Raw genomic sequence first — 15,617 nt, 5'->3', positions numbered from 1 at the left:
GGCATATAGTCTTTATCCTCTGTGAAGCATGCCTAGTATTACTGCTGCCAAAAACGGCAACCTTGGTTTTTCGTCCAACCGGAAACAAAATCTCACGTCCGAAAATGCATGAAGGTTTGAGTCTCTCTTTCATGCTTCCCTGCAATGCGACATCCTCCCCGATTATTTCTACCTTCACTTTCGGTCTTCCCCTTACTTTTGGAATTCAAGTACTCCTCAACCCACCACCCCCCCCCCTCCACCCCCACGTTTAATCTGCTCACTTCATTATTCTTTCATCACACGTCTCTTGCCTTTGTAGTGCCTCTGTGTCTGTTTCACTGAAATTCTTGCCTGCAGGCTGCTGTGTTAAATATTCTCTCTACGGTCTGTGACATGGAGTAAAGGAGGTGCATGTCTCAAGTAATTTTTAACATGACGCCAGGTTGTTCATGTTTTTTTTTTTTTGCACAAGGTCCGCCGGTTTTGCTTTTGTGTACCTTTTATCAAGTGCCTGATCGCCGCATGATTGCCACCGTTGAAATGTGAAAAATGCTGACGAGTTACTTGCTAGCCTGCTTGGATCGCTTACTTCCTCCGCGCTTTTTTTTGATGTCTTGGTTTTACAGTAATAGATTGATCATCGTGGGTCGCTTCAACTGAATCTCCTTGCTTTTTGTGGTCGTCGTCTTTAAAAAAAAAAAAAAAAGACTCTTCTGTGAAGAAAAGATGTGAAAAATCCTTAGCATTTCAAGAGTAGTAATGGTGATTGTTTTTGTGAGAGGCACAGTCATCCGAGAGGGAAACAAACACGAGTCGCTACTGCTCCATGTTGAAAGAAGCCAGATGAAGCGACTTGGGCATCAAGTTAGAATGCCTCCTGGACTCCTCGCTGGTGAGGTGTTCCGGGTCCATGTCTCACGGGCAGGAGGCCCATCCAGGCCACACTGGAGAGACCAGGCCACCTTGAGATCCTTCCGAAAGAGTATGATGAAGTGGCTGGGCAGAGAGAAGTCTTGGTTTCCCCGCTGAGGCTGCTGCTCCCATGACGCTTTGACTTGACATTCCACACATGATCATTGAGGACAAAATCTTTTCGTCAGTCAACCCTTCCTGTGCTGTACCCTTACATCCAGTCGGCGTTCGGTTTGGGCTTGATCCGACCTTTGACGTCAGGAAATTTCAGGTGTGAATTATGGCCCCTCATTTCCTATTCATTGCTATTTATTCACACGTGGAAATAAAATGGAGAGCATGCCTGCTTTCGCAGTCAGCGCGAACTGGATTATCGACTTTTGAAAAGGTAGTCGAAGAAGGCCTCCTGACAGATGGAGGTTCACAGTCCTCACTTCAAAAACTGGGGGCCGACCAGATTGTGAGCGCCAATTACTGGGGTCTCCCATATGTTCATCAGGAATTCTGATCAGGGGGGAGGCGGCTCAGCCTCGAATGCAAGTCGAAACCGTCGGTTAACGTGTTTTGTGGAGGTGGATGTGACCCACTGGGCCCACTTTGATGATCTATCTGGTTTTGCAGAAGAGTTGGAAAACGTGTCTGGCTGAGACCATGTGGGAATCCAAGCGCATCCATCTCAGTGGAGAACCTGCGGCACAGGGGATCTAATTTCTGACCTAAGCTGCAGGCATTCCCAGGTGAGAGCGGATATTTTAACTGAGCCCAGCCCGGGCTTCCCAAGCAAAGGCGGGATCCTAAAGACAAGCTTCGGGTCATCGTTTGTTGAAACTCAATCCGAGAATGCCGTTTTGGAAGAACAGATCTAGATATTAGCGGCGCATAGGGTTGCTTCTTGAAAGTCCACACTGTTCCTGTAACTTTCAAAGTAGATGGAGCATTCGCTTGAGAACTGTTGTCAAGAACCACTTGAGATTTCAACTCGTGAACAGATGGTGGCCTAAGACGGGAGCATTGCTTTCAAGACAACGCGGCGTTTGCGCCGACACTCCTGTCCTGACAAGCCCCTTTCACACAACTCATCAAAGCTGTTTTTTGCTTTTTTTGTGTGTGTGAAGAACCCCCACCCCCACCCCACACCATGTCTGGTTTCCAAGGTAGTATCAGATGCTTAACATGCGTTGGACACATCTCCCGGTACCGTGGTAGCTCTACTTGCCTCTACTAAATGTCTTAACTTGAAAAATTTGTAAGTAGAGACGCGTTTTCCGTGTAAATGCCCTAATTCGTTCCAAGCACCCCCAAAATTCAGACATAAATGTTTCCTAAAGCATTCATTTATTCATTCATTCATTCATCTTCCGAGCCGCTTGATCCTCACTAGGGTCGCGGGGGGTGCTGGAGCCTATCCCAGCTGTATTCGGGCAGTAGGCGGGGGACACCCTGAATCGGTTGCCAGCCAATCGCAGGGCACACAGAAACGAACAACCATTCGCACTCACACTCACACTTAGGGACATTTGGAGTGTTCAATCAGCCTGCCACGCATGTTTTTGGAACGCGGGAGGAAACCGGAGCACCCGGAGAAAACCCATGCAGGCCCGGGGAGAACATGCAAACTCCACACAGGGAGGCCGGAGCTGGAATCGAACCCGGTACCTCTGCACGGTGAAGCCGACGTGCTAACCACTGGACTACCCGGCCTGGGTGATTCACCTTTCAGTAAAAGTATCGGAGCGACTCATGGCCCGAGGACGCTGCATAGACGCAACTCTGTCTATTTATCTATCTGCACAAATTCGGTAGAGGTCCCTCTTAGCCAATGGGATGCCAGGATGATGCTCAGGAATAGCCAATGGCAGAGCAGCTATAAGTATGTTGCGCTTAGGAAACTCTGCGAGTAGGAGCCCATACGGTATTTTTACCTTTCGTATCTTGAAATGTCTTTTGTAACAGGAGGCAATATTTTCCTGTTGAGGCGTTTCGTAACTTGGACATTTTGTATGAAGAGACGTTCATCAGTAGAGGTCCACCAATTTTCTCAAAACTGTGTGAAAGAGACTATGGGCACGTATTGCTCTGATCCCATAGTCTCCCATTTTCTCTGCTTTGCTCATTACCGGTCACCTCTATTACTCTCTTCCTCTTCCATCCTCCTCCTGCCCCCCCCCCCCCCCCTTGACTACACTCTCCTGCAGCTCCATTAGGTAATGAACCAATCCGGTCAATCACACTTTGGATGACTGCAGTCCTTACGTAAGAATGCCCTTGCTCGACCACATCAGCATCCAAGATGAGGCTTTGTGGCATGACGCCGGGTTTATGTAAGAAAATGCGAAGGTTACACCAAAAAACTACGTCAGGACGATGTTCGATCTTCCGTCTGAAAAAGACAGACCCCCGGGACTGTTCGCAGGTCGAGACTCAGGGATGAGTGGGAAAGCCTCCTCCATTCTCCTCCTCCGAAACAAAAATCTCAGAAATTCAAGGAAGGCGAAAGGGTAAACCGCCCCCCCACCCCGGTAGCGTGAATCAACTGCTGCCGGTGTTCTTGGCAGGCGGGCTATGTATAGAACAGCTGTGGGTTTGCTATCAAAGCTCCACACGTTGCAGTGGAGCAGGTTGCAAGTATCGCCTCACTTCTTGTCGCGGGCCTGATAAAATATTAGCCAGCTGTTTTGGGAGACAACCACACTCGGAATGTTTGTCAACTGCTCCTGCAAGACGGGCCCCATGTTTCGGTTGCCGCCATCTAGTCCAGATTTTCACCGTCTGAGGAAAACCATCCGCAAATGAATTTACAGCTGGAAGTGACGAGTGATTTTGAGATACAACCTCCTGTGGCTAACTTTACAAGTGGGAGAGAGTGAACAAGTCAGGACAGTTTATTGCCCTTCTCAGTTGAGGTTTAAACGATCATTCCACGTAACTCGCAGACATCTGCTAGCTTTATGCTAACTTACAAGACAAAACCTTAGATGCGCTAACTAAGCTAGCAGCGATGTGCGAAAATGAAATTCCGTCAAGCCACTGGCCCCGTACCTTTTTTCCATTTTGTGTTAGTTCAGATTTTAGGCAACTAATCACCAACGTGCTGGTGGGGGGGTGCTGAATTATTTTCCAACTGGGGCGTATATGCTATGTTACCCTCCAGTTTATCTGTGCGGGGCTAAACAAGATGGCGTACCGGTCTGTGCTTGAAGCAACTGATCTTTGAATCCATTCAGTTGACAAAGAATTTAGCAACACTCAGGAATATATTCTTTATCCTCTGCTCAAAACACTGAATATTACTGTCGCTTACCAGGTCACATAAAGTCGTTGTGAAAATCGTCTTTGTTTTTGTGTCGCCATGACTGCACTACAGTCGCCGAGTCGCGCACACGAGAAGGAGCCCCAATCAGTTCATCCTGATCTTAAGAAACATTCGACAACTCTCGAGGCGAGTCTTAAAAGCGAAATATCCCCAATTGCTCCAGTTGGTCTCAATTTTGCGCAAGTCACGTTCTGGATCGCTTTTGTCCAAAAATCCACTTTAACGACAGTATCCCTACAGCCTAGCCTGTAAATACCCAAACAGATTGTGCGGGGATTTCGTGTCTCGGAATGAATGGTATGTCTGCGAGGAACAGACAGCTTAGCCCACTCCCAGCAAACGGCTCCCACTTACTTTGAAAATGAAAAGCGCGTTTGTATGTTGACTGAGGGTCGACGACGCACGGCGGGAACTTGGTCGCACGCGGCCGACAAGGCAGCTGGAGGATGGTGAACATTGTTTCCGGCTCCGAAACGAAATCTCCATCGATTGCGACAACCCCGCCCCTCCCTGACACCCCCCCCCCCCCCCCGCGACATGTTCACGCTCAAATTTCATATGTAGGGACTGATGCTCGAGGGATGCTTCAAGAAATAAATTGTATAAACGCACGATAAAATGAACTGCGAAATACTTTTTTTTTTAATTAAGCAAAGTGGCCTGCACATCGATCTGATTTGCATACTTAATAAATAACTAAGAATATAAAAGATGAATTTGAACTGCCTTGATCATCCGAAATATCATTTGCTGCTTTTCCTTGCTTCCTAGAATGTGGTTTTACCGTGTAAATCCTTTAGAAATACAGTAATATATATATATATATATATATATATTTATATATATATATATATATATATATATATATATATATATATATATATAAAATAAAATACAGTATTTTTGGACATAAAAATATTTAATTATCTCCACGTCAGAGTAAGACGAGGCAGCATCATTTATGTCGCGGATTTGAGACACATGGTAACTCAATGCGCTTCACATAGAAACAAACGCACAGAGCACAACATCAAACAAGCACAACACCCCCACAATCAAAAAATCCTAAATTTCTACTTTCAACCTTTGTTTCTGCCACGTTATCCCCTCCGATCTTCAATATACTGTATTGCCTCAAATAACGTTGAACATTTGTTATGTTCAGTGAAAATCTATTGACAAGATATCCTTTATTCGTCCCACACTGGGGAAATGACTTTCAAAATAAAATCTGCGAAACAAAGATGATATTCATCAGACTGGACGAGCCTCGATTGAACGTTGCTGGTTTTTTGTAGGGCAAAAAAATAATAATAATTTGAGAATATCTGTTTTTTACATCTGCAATATGGATTGAATCCCAAATCACTTGGAGCGTAAATTTGGTTTATCTACAATCCTTTGAAACATTTTTGAGTCTCTTTTTGGTGAATGACAAACTAAAAGTGGAAAGCTTAGTCAAGCGGATCGGGTTTTCCCCTCCTTCTTCTCTGAGTGAGGTGGAGGAGTGAGTTTGAAGAGAGAGAGAGCGAGAGAGAAGGGGGGGGGGGGATTTGAGGGTGGGGGGTACCTTTTGTGCAGATATATCGAGAGGAGTACCACCCGCGTCAGATTACTGCGAGCGTGTACGAGAGAGAGCGAGCGAGCGAGAGAGAGTGTGAGAGAGAGAGAGAGAGCTTTCCAGTTCCAAAAAGAAGACCCAAGCTTCACAACAGCTACTTGCTTGCCTGCTTGAACCAACACAACCTAAAGAGCAGAAAGTTTTTTCACCCAAAAAAAAAACCTCACAACAACAACAAAAAAGGAAGAAAAGAAAACGTTGTCATCATGGACGGGATAAAGTTCGGACACGCGTGGCTTGTGTGCACCTTGCTGCTCTGCGTATTGCAACGTAAGTTTTCGCTTCTTTCTCTTTGTAAAATGGATTAATTTTGCCGGTAAGACGCTTTTCACTCCCCCCCCCGAGCCGCTGCCTGGTTTTAGTTCCAAGCTAACTTTTCTGTGTGCCTTTTTCCGCGGGAGGTCAGCTTGCCACTTTTGCGGGGGTGCTTTGGCGAAGGAAAACGTGATGGATGGATTCCGACAAGTCCATCCAACAAGTGCGAACTTGCTTGTGAGGTTCTGGTGGTCCGCTCCAGACCACCTTAACTTGGCGGTGTTGCTTTGAAGTGGTGCCCGGGGGTCGGGGGCGGGGGGGGGGGGTAGTCCCCCTACTCCACACTTGATTACACTTGTTGGCGCTTTCCTCTTCCTCCCCCTTGGGGACACCGCTGCAGGTTCAGGCTATCTTAACACACGGCAGTGTTGCCAAAAGACGAATTGTTTACAAAAATAATAATAATAATAATAAGTGGAAACGGTATGGAAGAGTGTCCGACTTTGCTCGTATTTAATCCCATTCATTCCAAGACGAGTTTGTGTTTGGATTGCCTTCACAATGAACCAAAACAAACAGCAACCAAAAGACACCCCCCCCCCACCCCCAAACCATACACACACACACACACACTCGAATGAAAAGTCAGTCCCCTCATATTCTTAATACGTGGTCAGTTGTTCTTTTTAAAACCTAAAAATAATGTATTTAAATTCGTTTTGCTCCGGAAGTAGGCGGGGTTTACTCTCTCAGTCGTATACTTGATGGTGGGCTTGCAGATAACCTGGGGTGCCATATTTGAGAACTTTTAATGAATAAAAAAAGCCCCCCCCCCAAAAAAAATAAGCTTTTACAGAAGTACTTGTGGTCCTCTTTCAAAAAAAAATCGAGAGTCCAGATTTAGTATGGGCTCACCTGACCATCATGACCACACCCATGAAGAGGTTTTCAAGCATAGCATAAGTGGGCGGGGTCGAGGGGTAGGATCGCCCCCCCCCCCACCACCCGACATTAAATTTTGGATATTGCAACATTTTAAAAGGGGGGGGGGACTCGCTCGTCGTCCTCATAAAAAAAAAAAGATTATTAGTGATTTACAATGGCAAGCTTGCTATGAGGTTTCTGGCATAATATTGGTGATAGTAGAGGGGGCCTGACCCCCCCCCCCCTCCCACCCACTCTCTCAGGCGCAACCATTTTGTGGAGCATATTAATTTAAAAATAGAAAAAAAGAACCCCCCCCCCACACACACACACATATTTTAACATGCCAACAAACAAAAATTGGTGCCGTCTAATTGAAGGATGCAGTGTGGATCGCACATCTGGAAGCTGTGTGCCCCCCCCCCCCCACCCGCCCTCACGTCACGTTCTGTGGGAAAGAAAGTCATCTTTTCACCTTGTCCATAAAAAGATTATTTACTAAATCCCTCCATTTTTTTCCCATCTACTAGCATTCTTCTGTCGTTAATAATAGCAACACTCGTAGGGTCTCGGTGGGACCCTCATTCCCAGTTAGCGCTCATGAAATGACCATCGCTGCACTAAACGGCATCATGGGACACATAACACCACCGCACGGCATGCTTGCGATCTCGTGTGCATTCGCTACATGTTCCCATGCTGATGCTCCCGTGACCCACTTCGCTTGTCTTGGTGAAAGTTCCGCCGGTGACGAGGATGTTGCGGCACACCAAACAAAACAACAAAAAAAAACATTCTGAGGCAAAACGGCCTTGCCGTCTCGGAAGAAGTCTTCTGTGAGTTAATCTCCAAAGTGACTTTGGAGGGAAAGAGTCAACATGGCGGATCGTCAAACCGCAGTCGACTCTAAAAGTAGTCGCAACATCCATCCATCCATCCATCCATTTTCTGAACCGCTTAATCCTCACTAGGGTCGCGGGGGGTGCTGGAGCCTATCCCAGCCGTCTTCGGGCAGCAGGCGGGGGACACCCTGGATCAGTTGCCAGCCAATCGCAGGGCACACAGAGACGAACAACCATCCACGCTCACACTCACACCTAGGGACAATTCAGAGTGTTCAATCAGCCTGCCATGCATGTTTTTGGAATGTGGGAGGAAACCGGAGCACCCGGAGAAAACCCACTCTGCACTCTGAAGCCGACGTGCTAACCACTGGACTACCGGGCCGCCGTAGTCGCAACAAGTGGAGAGAAATCATCGTGACAAGCATTAAGTGTTACTCCTTTGTCTCTGCTTGCTTTCATTCCTTGCAGTCATTTCCTCTATTTTAATTTCTACGTGCCCCCCCTCGCCCCCCGCCCCCCCATCCCATCCCCGACTTAGCCTGGCAGCAGCAACCCCCTGCAGACATTTGCAATTATTATAGTATTAGGCCAGAAAAAGGGTCTTTAGCCTTAAGGTGATAAAAGTCAGCAGGAGCCCCCCCCCATGCCCCCCCGCCCCACTTAAAAAAAAATGTCTTGGCTTTGACGTTGACTTGGATTGTTTGGGTTGTGCAGCACTGAGTGACAGATCCTTTGGGAAGAGCGGGTCCATATTTGCCCCCCGCCCCCTCCCCCCCCCCCACCCCCTCTTTGTCATTCAGGCATCTGTACGTTTCGGAATGTCGGGGCTGTAATTAGTGAGGTGATTCATACCCAAGTCAGCAAGGCTGACTGCTGGGTGAGTGTGTTTTGTTTTTTTTTCCTGACAGTAACAAGAAGTCCCGTGATGGAATTAGTGACATTCCCCAGGACGTGTCGTAGCGCGCTCCGTAAACTTTGCGTTTGCTCGCCGTCTCTTTGCATTTGGCGGGGAAAAAAAAGGACTTCCTTTCTTTCGCTTAATCCTCCCGCTCACCGCCGCTAATCCGTTTACAAACAAGCGGGCTAACAATGCCTTGGCAGAGATTCGCGTTTGTTGTTTTGTCACCGGGGCTCTGCTCCCGCCAAACCACCGGGGGAGACACTTGGAAGCCTCCGGCGGTTTGAAAGTTGGACAGGTTCGGGTTTCTCTCTCACCAGGAAGCGCTTTGAGCTCGGAAATGTCTTTTCAACGAACCCGCTTGCGTTGTTTACGTTTGTGGTAAATGACGCATGAAACTCAAATCAGAGCGGCCCGATTCAGGCCCCGGTGACCTGGGAGGAGGTACCGCCGGAGCACCTGGGCCCTCAATCCTTGTTTACAGTCAGTTTGGCAACAATAATGTGGATCGCAGGAAGTTTTCAAATCTCTTGAGGCATCCCTTCAATGCTCTACGTTCAATTTTGCTTTTGAACTTGACTGGATTGACATCAGGCAATGATTGAATATCGTACCAGTCGGTATATGGTGCACCCCCAGCCCTGAAAGGCCTTGGGATTGCAAAAAGATTTGTTCCTGTGATTGCCATAAAGCTTTCCGATCCCGATTTCGCCGTCATTTTCTTTTGTTCGCCGGTCATAGTTTGGCCCCTTTTTGTGGTTAAAATTAGACTAGCGGCGGCACGGTAGTTCAGTGGTTCGTGCCTCGACCTCACGGTGCACGGTTCGATTCCGGCTCTGGTCTTCCTGCGTGGAGTTTGCATGTTCTCCCTGGCCCTGCGTGGGTTTTCTCCGGGTACTCTGGTTTCCTCCCACATTCCAAAAACATGCATGGCAGGCTGATTGAGTACTCTAAAATGAGCCCTGCGATTGGCTGGCAACCGGTGCAGGGTGTCCCGCGCCTACTGCTCAAAGACAGCTGGGATACCCCCCCCCCACCCCCCACGACCCTTGTGAGGATAAAGCGGATCAGAAAATACACTAAAATCAATGCACTCAATACTTTGCTCAGAGGCGGCCCGGTAGTCCAGTGGTTAGCACGTCGGCTTCACAGTGCAGAGGTACCGGGTTCGATTCCAGCTCCGGCCTCCCTGTGTGGAGTTTGCATGTTCTCCCCGGGCCTGCGTGGGTTTTCTCCGGGTGCTCCGGTTTCCTCCCATGTTCCAAAAACATGCGTGGCAGGCTGATTGAACACTCTAAATTGTCCCTAGGTGTGAGTGTGAGTGCGAATGGTTGTTTGTTTCTGTGTGCCCTGCGATTGGCTGGCAACCGATTCAGGGTGTCCCCCGCCTACTGCCCGGAGACAGCTGGGATAGGCTCCAGCACCCCTCGCGACCCTAGTGAGGATCAAGCGGCTCGGAAGATGAATGAATGAATGAATGACTTTGCTCAGAAATGTGCTTGCCATTACATTATTTCATTTGCAGTACAGTTTCCTCATCCGTCACAAACTTCTGTTTGAACCTGCCCCCACCCCCACCCCCACCCCCAACCCCACCCCCTCCCTGGCATCCAGTGGTGTTTGTGCGCCTGTTTGCTCGCCGCGATTTACCACGCTTTCCCGGCTTCTGTGCTTTTGTGTACGATTGCCAGATAATGATGCGGCGTAGAATCAGGAAGATTGCCCGCTGTTTTAGTGCAGGGGAAAGAGCCGTGTTTGTTTTTTACGCCCCTCCCTATAAAGCTTACCACGGAAGATTTACGGCCACTCCCGACCATTTTTAAAATGTCCTCCTTTGGCATCGTTGCCCAACGATCCAAAGCACTCAAGCGCCCCGTCTGATTCTCCTCCGCTATGTCTGCGCCTTCCGTCATTGGCAGCGAGACGGGAGATGGTTCCTTCTCGGCAGCCTCATAATAGCATCTCGTCTCGTCGTGGTGGGAGGACGAAGGGGAAGAGAGAAGAGGCTCGTTTGAATCGTTTGATTTGGTGAAAGGCTTTTGCTTTATAGATGAGCTTCCTTGTCATCAGTGGGAGCCGCACCATGGGAGGAAGGGAGGTCGGAAGGAAGGGGAGGCCAGATGAAGTCACAGGATGAGAGAGATGATTAAAGCTAACTATTGTGTTGCCGCTATAGAGTCTTGTTATTCCTGTCTCGGGGGGGGGGGGGGGGGGGGGGGGGGGGGGGGGGTGAGGGAGGTGATGGCGATGGGCAATTTCAAATGCGGCCTTGAAATGAAAAGAGGCTCCATGGGGTGTGCGTGTGTGTCCTTGTGTCTCTACATTCGATGCCGGTAGTCGTGGCGATGGAGAACGGGGGGGGTGGGGTTGCAGTTCGTAGGATGGAGCGAGATTGAAAATTCACAAAGCTCTCTCGTGCAGGGAAGGGAAAGGGCTGTTAAGTGCCGCCCATCCTTTTTGGCGCAGAGTGCTATCAGCCTAATGTGAATCACCGGCTTGATATCGCAAATGTTTTTTTGTCGTCATCCTGACTTTGAAAAGCGAAAAATGTTTCAGAATCCACACATCGGAGAAACGAGAAGCGCCACTGCGGAGTCGAGTCAAATTGTGTTTTGGTCAATCGGTTTCAGATTGGCACGAGCGCAAGAGATGGCGGCTGTAAAGAAAAGACGGAGTACGCGTTAGCAGTGAAGAATACCAACTAAAAAAGGGGATCCCCCCCACACACACAAAAAAAAAGCCTGATACTGTGGACGAGTGGATCCTTCTCTTGGCAGCGCAGAGGAAACCGCAACCGCTGCAAACCTCAACTCCACCATCTGACTATTGGCTGGCAAGGGTGTCCTCTGGGAGCACCCGCAAGCTGTTGCCTTTTCAGTCATCAACAGTTGCCTCAGCAGCAGTTGTCGAACGCACCCCTTCCAAAAAAGACCCCCCCACCCCCCCTGCCCCCTTCCCTCCCTCACACTCTGGGTTCAATTACCACCTAGTGGTGATCCTCCCCTGCTGGCTTGGTGGCAAGTTGTTCGGCATCCATGGTGTCCTCAGACCAGCCCATAAACAAGTGTCACACACATTTCAGGTCCCCACAAAGGTGAGATAGCTTGTTAATGTTGAACCGGATGCAAAGACAGACCATTTTTAGCCCTGTCTCCATTGAAGAAGGAAAAAATGGAAGGACTAAGACTCACTCACTCACTCACTCACTCACTCACTCACTCATCACTCAAGCATGATGAATGACTTCCTCATCGCGCACCGCCATATCTTTTGGAAATATTTGGGTAATGCGTCGGGTGATCAGATAAGAAAACTTGTTTGTCGCTTCCGTTTCTGGCCTCGGGTTCGGCTTTGCCCCCGGTTAACCGGCCGATCGGTTATTTCTGCCCTCGTTCATTTCCCCCGATTATTTATTTGGCTGGAAAACCTTCCCGCAAAGGGCGCCGCCTACTTTTTCTGTCGATTCGGCGTACATATTTGAAGTAGCGAAGTAGCAACTGTGCCGACGGATCGCTGAAGAATTCTTTCTCGGGCTTATCTCAGCGGTGTATTGATAACCACTAGGGTGACTGAAGGTTCACTGTGCCTTGGAATGCGTCTACTTTGTCACGAGTATACTGTACGTGTGCGTAGATATGTGTGAATTGACTATGCCGCCCGCGACAAAAGCCAAGGCCAAGCACGCAGAGGTCACACTATCGCCCGAGACGCCTCTCATGTCCAATCTTTGTCTCGCATCGCCTTGAGAACATTCCTGCGGCCCCGTGAATTTAATCTAGTTAATGGTTAAGCAGCGGTGTTTAACCTCTCCGGTAAGGCTGGTCACTGTTTGACAATGAGATCTTATTGCTTTAACTGGGCCGCCGGGACCCGCGAGACAAGAGCGTAGACATCAATCCTCCTCGCTGGAGGCGCTCAAGCCGGAGGACGGGAGGTTTACCGGTTAAGAGACGGCCAGTGTTGGTGTTCGGGTTCGATGCGTGCTTCCACCGCTCGTTTGGTTCTGTTGCATCTGCCAAGGCTCAAAAACTGAATTCCGTGGAGAGGCGGTACAAAGGCCATCATTTCATTACCCAGTCAGATGCAAGAGTGGGTCTCTGCAAAGGTGTGTAATTTGATTTTAATGCAAGTTAGGATTGTTCGGCCCCGCCAGAGCTCTGCGACGTAGTCAAAATCAACTTGACCTCTTTCCTTCGCCGTGTTTTGGAGAAGGCGGAGACCTGGATCAAGTTTCTTCGCATTGCAAGATAGGAATTAGTTACAGCTATTGTAATTCGTGCCTGCGTTACATCCCGGCTGGATTACTGTCATGTACTTTACTTTGGAGTCAGACAGTCCTCCATTAAGCATCTCCAGTTGGTCCAGAATGCTGCTGCTCGCCTCTTGACTGGTACTCTCAAGATTTGGGAACCGGCTAGGGATGAGCCTTGCGGTTTGGGATTGTAAATAATGCACAGATTTTACAGACCCGAGAAGATTCACCTTCAGTCTGATCCGAATTGAGATCCCGAAGTCTTGGCGGAAATCAGAAATTCTAGTTTGTAACCGTGACTTCGTGTCTGCATGTGTGGGAAAGCGGGGATGTCACCTGAGCTTTGGGCCGGGAGGAGCGTCACAAAAAAAACAGGTGTCAGTTTTCATGGCGTTGCAGTCAATCCATCAGGCAGGCAGGCAGGCAGGGAGCTGCCTCAAGGACATATCTCTTCTTTTTATTTGAGGTTTCTGCTTACAGGGAGTCCCTGTGAAGACACCCTCACGGGACCCAAGTTCTCTTTACTGCTTTCTGCTTGTGTGAACTTGACTTTGTGCAGAAAGAGTACAGCTAGCATGCGCCGATTGCTAATGCGGCACCAAGTCTCTTCCTGTCCTTTACCTGAGTCGCTTCCCTCTCGGTTGCGTTTCCTCCATGGAATTTTCTGCGTTTTCTGACTCACCTGTTGGCTCAAAGCTTTTCCCCGTGTCCCGTTTCCATTTTGCTATCAATATGCACAGGAGGAGGAGCTAATAGGAGCCGTCGCTCGCCGATACTGTATCCGTCCCGAATCCTCATCTGACTCTCGCATTGTCGACGGCCTGCATGCGCACGTTGCGGTAAACGGGCGCTCTCGGGTTTCACCGATTTTGATTCATCACCAGCAGGAAAAGGCAACGAGGCCTGCCCGTACTTTTGCATGAATATTTAATCCCAAATCAATAGCGTCCAATCGGGTTACAACTCCATCAGTCCAAATGAGTCCCAATTCCGCGTCCGTACATTGCTCAGAGCAGCAACGTTGACGGATCGCCGATGTCGGACTCGAACCAATTTAGCTCCGTTGTTATTAAAGGGCACTAAAGTCATTACGACCCCGCCGTCCCGCCCCGAGAGTCTCTCTTGTGTTTTAAAACAAAGTTAACGCTGACTTCAACTGAATGCTGTCAGGATTCTGAAGAGCGCATACGGCCTTTTTTTTTCCTTCCCGGAGTTGCGCGACAAGCAGTTATGAGAACAGAACCCTTACCTCCTTCCCCCACATCCACGCACCCCGCCCATGCCCAGCCCCCTTTTGATCCCATTCCCCACTCAACATCACACACTTGAAGATTTGTCTCCGCGGACAATGATGAAAGACGTTGCTGGTTCCCCCCTCTGTCAATTAGTTGTCCAGGAGTGCGTGCGCCGCATTGTGTGCGCGTGTGCGCGCGTCTCTATTGAAAGCTGTGTGCAGGATGGTGTCTGAGCTTGGTTAATGGACGAGGCTGAAAGGACACATGTTCAATAATAAGGCCTGACAAAGGCGGAGAGGCGGAGGGAGGATGATGGGCTAGTTAAGTGCGTTACTCCTTTTCAGCCCAGCGCGGCCTTGAAAACCCGAACCGAAAAAAAACGGCCCGTTATTCCTCTTCGAGCAACCGTGGCCGCGTACTGTAGAGTGGACCCAGTATCAGTTCCATCTGCCGGAAGGTATTTAGCACAAACACCTTGGAATCAAAAATTCATTCATTCATTCATCTTCCGAGCCGCTTGATCCTCACTAGGGTCGCGGGGGGTGCTGGAGCCTATCCCAGCTGTCTTCGGGCAGTAGGCGGGTGACACCCTGAATCGGTTGCCAGCCAATCGCAGGGCACACAGAAACGAACAACCATCCGCACTCATGTGGGAGGAAACCGGAGCACCCGGAGAAAACCCACGCAGGCCCGGGGAGAACATGCAAACTCCACACAGGGAGGCCGGAGCTGGAATCGAACCCGGTACCTCTGCACTGTGAAGCCGACGTGCTAACCACTGGACTACCGGGCCGCCCTGGAATCAAACAGTAATTGTTTTTTCCATTCATCCATTTTCTGATCCGCTGTATCCCCACAAGGGTGGCGGGGCGGGGGTGCTGGAGCCTTTCCCAGCCGTCTTCGGGCGGTAGGCGCGGGACACCCTGAACCGGTTGCCAGCCAATCGCAGGGCACATAGAGACCAAAAATCATCCGCTCTCACACTCACACCGTGGGACAATTTAGAGCGTTCTGATAACCTGACACGCATGTTTTTGGAATATGGGAGGAAACCGGAGCACCCGGAGAAAACCCACGCAGGCATGGGGAGAACATGCAAACTCCACACAGGGAGGCCAAAGCCGGAATTGAACCCAGTACCTGGCAACTGGGCCACCGGGCCGCCTTTTTTTCCCACATAAAATATGAAATGTATACAGTGTATATATATATATATATATATATATATATATATATATATATATATATATATATATATATATATATATATATATATATATATATATATATATATATATAGCATATTTCTTACAGGGCGGCCCGGTGGATTAGTGGTTAGCGCCGCCCGAAACAAAGCTTAAGATCGCGCAGTATGTGCCG

The 15,617-nt window shown here is 49.0% G+C and overlaps 1 protein-coding gene across 2 annotated transcripts in view; it reads left to right on the top strand.

Moving 5' to 3' along the window:
* Positions 1–5,820: 5,820 nt before the first annotated feature.
* Positions 5,821–15,617, top strand: part of LOC127600493 (basal cell adhesion molecule-like) — a 50,519-nt gene continuing 40,722 nt past the window's right edge. For both annotated transcript variants that reach the window (XM_052065111.1, XM_052065110.1), the window contains exon 1: positions 5,821–6,098. In XM_052065111.1, coding sequence (XP_051921071.1) covers positions 6,035–6,098 — 64 coding nt within the window. In that variant the 5' untranslated portion in view covers positions 5,821–6,034. The remainder of the gene's footprint in view (positions 6,099–15,617) is intronic.

This window comes from Hippocampus zosterae, chromosome 5 (assembly GCF_025434085.1).
Source record: "Hippocampus zosterae strain Florida chromosome 5, ASM2543408v3, whole genome shotgun sequence".
In the NCBI taxonomy this organism is placed as follows: Eukaryota; Metazoa; Chordata; class Actinopteri; order Syngnathiformes; family Syngnathidae; genus Hippocampus; species Hippocampus zosterae.
Note: the sequence above shows the minus strand (reverse complement) of the source record. Positions and strands in the feature narration are given on the sequence as shown.